We start from the raw sequence: 4,265 nt of genomic DNA on the forward strand, positions 1-4,265 counted from the left end.
TGGGGGGTTTTTGGGTACGAGAAAACCGAATATGACGTAAGTTTTGCGATACAAATAACTTTCGGCACACTTTTCATACAAAAATTTCCAAAAACATTGGATTTTTGTATGGAAGCCATGCCTGTATGATATCGTAATGAGCTGAAACTTTGCACAGGTTATTTTTTCACTTTAAAATAACATTCCGAGGGTTGGAAGAGATTTCAATGCATAAACGGTGTACCACCCGAACAAAATTTTGGATTTTTTGCTCAAAAAATACCACTCAATTGTATTGAAATTTCTTCAAACTTTCAGAATGTTAGCTTTTTGTGAAAAAAATAACATCTGCAAATTTTCGCATGATTACGATATCATACAGGCATTGAAAAGTCCAACAAAAATTATTTGTATCGCAAAACTTATATCAGATTCAGTTTTCTCATGAATTCATATTTACGGCAAAATGTACGTAATAAATGCATGTTGTGGATCACAGTGCGGAAAAGTTCATCTTACGGATGTAAGATATTTTATTCCAAATAGTTTTTAACCGGTTGAGCAATATGAGGCCGAGCGTTGTCATGATGGAAAATTATTGACTCATGTCCGGTCATATTCTGGCCGTTTTTCGTTCAATGCTCTATTTAAACGGATCAATTGTGTTCGATACAGGTCTCCCGTGATCGTTTCACCCGGTTTTAACAGCTCATAATAGAGAACACCCTTCTGATCCCACCAAATACAGAGCATTACCTTAGCACAATGAATATCTTGCTTGGGCGTTGATTTTGCTCGTTTACCGCGCTTCTCATACGATTTCTTACGCTTCAGGTTTTCGTAAAGAATCCATTTTTCATCACCAGTAACAATTCGATGCAAAAACGACTTCCTTTTGTGCGCTCAAACAGCATTTCGGACATGCAAAATCATCTTTCAACGTCTCTTGGTTTCAATTCATGTGGTACCCAATTTTCTTGCTTTTGAATGAATCCTAATGCTTTTAAACGTTTTGAAATAGCTCGGTGAGTCACTCCCAATGATTTTGCAGGTTTTTCTTGAGTTTGACACGAATCTTGATCGAGTAATACCTCCGATTCTTCATCTTCAAACTTTTTTGGCTGCCCAGGACGTTCTTTGTCTTCTGTGTCGAAATCACCACTTTTGAAGCGCGCAAACCAATGCTGACACATTCTAACGTCTACAGGGTCACTGTCAAAAAAATGGCGCGTATGATACATAAGAAGTTGATACAAATACGACATTTTTAAGTTGCACTACCAATAGGAAAATTACCAAATATATCGGCTTCCATGCGCCAAATGTATACACACAAACTGTAGTTTGTGTATTTAAGTATGTATGTTTATTTTTCATATAGAAACAAGTGTTTCGTGTTTAAAGTGACTCATTAAAAGACAAAAAGATATAGCGATTGTAACGTCAAATATTTCGCAATGAATAATAACCACGTAATTTCTCCTATAAATAAAGCCTCCTTTAATGAGAATTCATCAGTTGGACATCGATTTTGTGATCAGTTTTTCTCGAAATCGACTTTGTGACTAAATATGTTAAAAAGTAGTTGTATCATTTTGGTATTCCTTACAGTTTTTCTCTCGGGAAAAATTGAAGCAATGAAAAATAAAGACAGTTCAAAAAAGACTCTATTGAAAAATTATATAATAGATGTAGTAATACCTATTGGTATAAAAGATAAAGACAAGTTAGAAAATTGTGTAAACGGAATTTTAAGAAATTCTTTGAACTCTATAAATAAGGTGTATATTGTTGCAGAACACCTTAGTATACTTGAATCTCTTTCTTTGGATAACAAAAATAATAAAAAAATAGTTGGAATATCGGAGAAAATCTATCCGTTTTCTAAAGATGATATTAAAGAAGTTTTTATTAAGAACCAAGCCGATCGCAAACGTTCCTCTTGGTATTATCAGCAACTTCTGAAATTTTACATATTCGATGCTATACCAAATATTTGTGATAACGTGTTGATTTTAGATTCAGACTTTGTTTTTATCAAACCAATAGAATTTCTAAATTCCGAAGGAAAAGCTCTTCTATCGTATGGATATCCATTACAATATCGTAATGGCACATCCACATATTTCAGTCAAAGTATGAATCTAACGAAAATAATTCATGCAAAAAGTCTCATAAAAGACTGGGATATAATCAATTTATTTGACGGAATTCATCATCACATGCTCTTTAATAAGGATATTATGAAATCTCTTTTTAAGAATGTGGAAGAACACAATAAGGAACCTTTCTGGAAAGCATTTATCAATAAGTCATTTATTGATGAAGCGATATATGTGTCGGAATATTTGATATATTTTCATTTTGCGATTAAAAATTTTAAAAATAAGGTAGAAGCTAGACATCTTAATACGGTTGATATTTTATATGATTCTGAAGACACACTAACCTTGAATTTGGTTCATAAATTGCTTGATGATTTTATGAAAAATAAGGAACCAACAATAACAGGAATTGGATGTCATGGTGTTCTAAATTTGAAAGACTCTATAGAACGTTCAGATTCTATGGATGAAGAATTGAAAAAAACATTGCTACAAAATGAAAAGACATTTTACATTTTCAGATTAAATGAAGATGGAAAAGTATATGTGGAGTAAGTTTGTAGCGACACTGAAAATTGAACCGAAAAAACTAATTAGAAAAAGGCATACATAAGTAAATATAGTAGTTTATCGAAATAATTGTAATTAATCAGTTCAAAATTATTAAGCATTCTATAAAAAATGAAAAAAAGAAGAAAATGTAAAAAAATATTTTAAGATTAAATTTAAAGTTTTGATTAAGATCCTTTGGAATTGGCGAGATTGAACGAGAAATAAATTATATGCAAACCGATGCAAACATTTCCACAATTAAACGTAAATGTCTATCATATACATAGTCTTCAACATTGAAAAAATATTTTAAATTTCTTTTTAAATAATTATATAGATTGAATGAAGCATGTGTGTTCAGTCCACATGTGAAGTTTGCGTATGTAAAGTGCACTGCATTCATATATGATCAATTTCTTCCAGTATCAATTCAACGTGGTTCCTTCAATTGAAAACAGAAATGAAACTAACTTGGTTCTGATACTTTTGTCCATTTTTCTATTCGTTCAGGTATAAATTGAAAAAAAAAAGAACTCTTCACTTTACAGTTTCAAACATTTTCTTTTCCATTAAAATAAATTGATCTCTTTCAGAATGTACTTTCCGGTTGAGAAATGGAGAGTTTACATAATAATGCGACTAAATTGAAGATCAAGATGAAACCAAAACTTGATTTTTTATACAATTTCAATAAGACGGAATCAATCATTAAATACGCAATTTCTGCACGAGTGGGTCAAAATCCTAACACATTCGCCGATAAATACAATATATAAATACAATTTGGCACAACCAAATCTACTCAAAAATGAATGATGATCATTGTTTTCGACCATGAACTAATTAGTGGAGAAGTTTCAAGCTATTTGAATGAAAATAAAATACATTTGCATACAAAATTCTAGTTTTTCTTCAAATGGTGCTAAATGATGTCATTACGATAACTTGTTTGAGCATTTCATTTTATATTTAATGATGCAGTATTAGATTTACCTGTTGAAAAATCCCAAAAAAGGAAACGTCCCAAGAAAAACGACAACATCGCTCTATATAACGGAGAGAATACCCGAGTGGAAAAAAAGTGACTAAGTTACTATTGACTGTAAGTGACTATAGTTAGCTATATTCATGAATTTTAAAATTTTGTATGGAAAACAATCGACTATAGTTACTCAGTCAGTCAGGCGATTATTTTGGGACGTTTTGATTATCGGGTGACTATGATTATTGTCAACTATAGTTAGCTGTTGCAGGTAACCATAGCTTACTTTAATTGATTGAAGTTAACTAAATTTAACTAAGGTTGCTTGTTTTTACAGTCAATAGTCAGTCAGTTTGTCCCAAAATAGTCAGTCACTTTTTTTGTACACGGGTAATCACACAATGTGCCAATTTTCGGGAGAAATTCAGGCAATGAGTTCAGGTAAAAAGATATAAAAACAACTTATTGTTTACTCGCATATCGGAACGCGACTCAAAACGGTTGCATATAAAAGCGAGACAATATTTCGTTAACAAAGGAATAAAGAACATTGCATTTTTTCATACAAAGTGTGTATGTTTCGATTTGTTCTGATAACTGGCTACTTTTCTGCCTTGTTTTAGTAACAGAATTTTATTTCGCTTTGA

At 31.7% G+C, this 4,265-nt stretch overlaps 1 protein-coding gene across 2 annotated transcripts; it reads left to right on the forward strand.

The window, feature by feature from the left end:
• Positions 1-1,509: 1,509 nt before the first annotated feature.
• On the forward strand, positions 1,510-3,535 carry LOC116346598. 2 transcript variants are annotated; one of them, XM_031776742.1, is made up of 3 exons: positions 1,510-2,900; positions 2,974-3,146; positions 3,230-3,535. In XM_031776742.1, the coding sequence occupies exon 1, from the start codon at positions 1,551-1,553 to the stop codon at positions 2,637-2,639; it is 1,089 nt and encodes a 362-aa protein (XP_031632602.1). In that variant the 5' UTR covers positions 1,510-1,550; the 3' UTR covers positions 2,640-2,900; positions 2,974-3,146; positions 3,230-3,535. The 2 variants fall into 2 exon arrangements, with proteins under 2 accessions (XP_031632602.1, XP_031632603.1); XM_031776743.1 differs by having other exon boundaries at positions 3,060-3,146.
• The last annotated feature ends 730 nt before the right edge of the window (positions 3,536-4,265 follow it).

The sequence above is a fragment of the Contarinia nasturtii genome, unplaced genomic scaffold (assembly GCF_009176525.2).
Source record: "Contarinia nasturtii isolate CC-2019 unplaced genomic scaffold, AAFC_CNas_1.1 Cnas_scaffold_1606, whole genome shotgun sequence".
Lineage (NCBI taxonomy): Eukaryota > Metazoa > Arthropoda > Insecta > Diptera > Cecidomyiidae > Contarinia > Contarinia nasturtii.

Bases quoted from the DNA above. Each gene is read 5' to 3' on its own strand.
- LOC116346598 (XM_031776742.1), top strand. From the start codon at position 1,551: ATGTTAAAAAGTAGTTGTATCATTTTGGTATTCCTTACAGTTTTTCTC.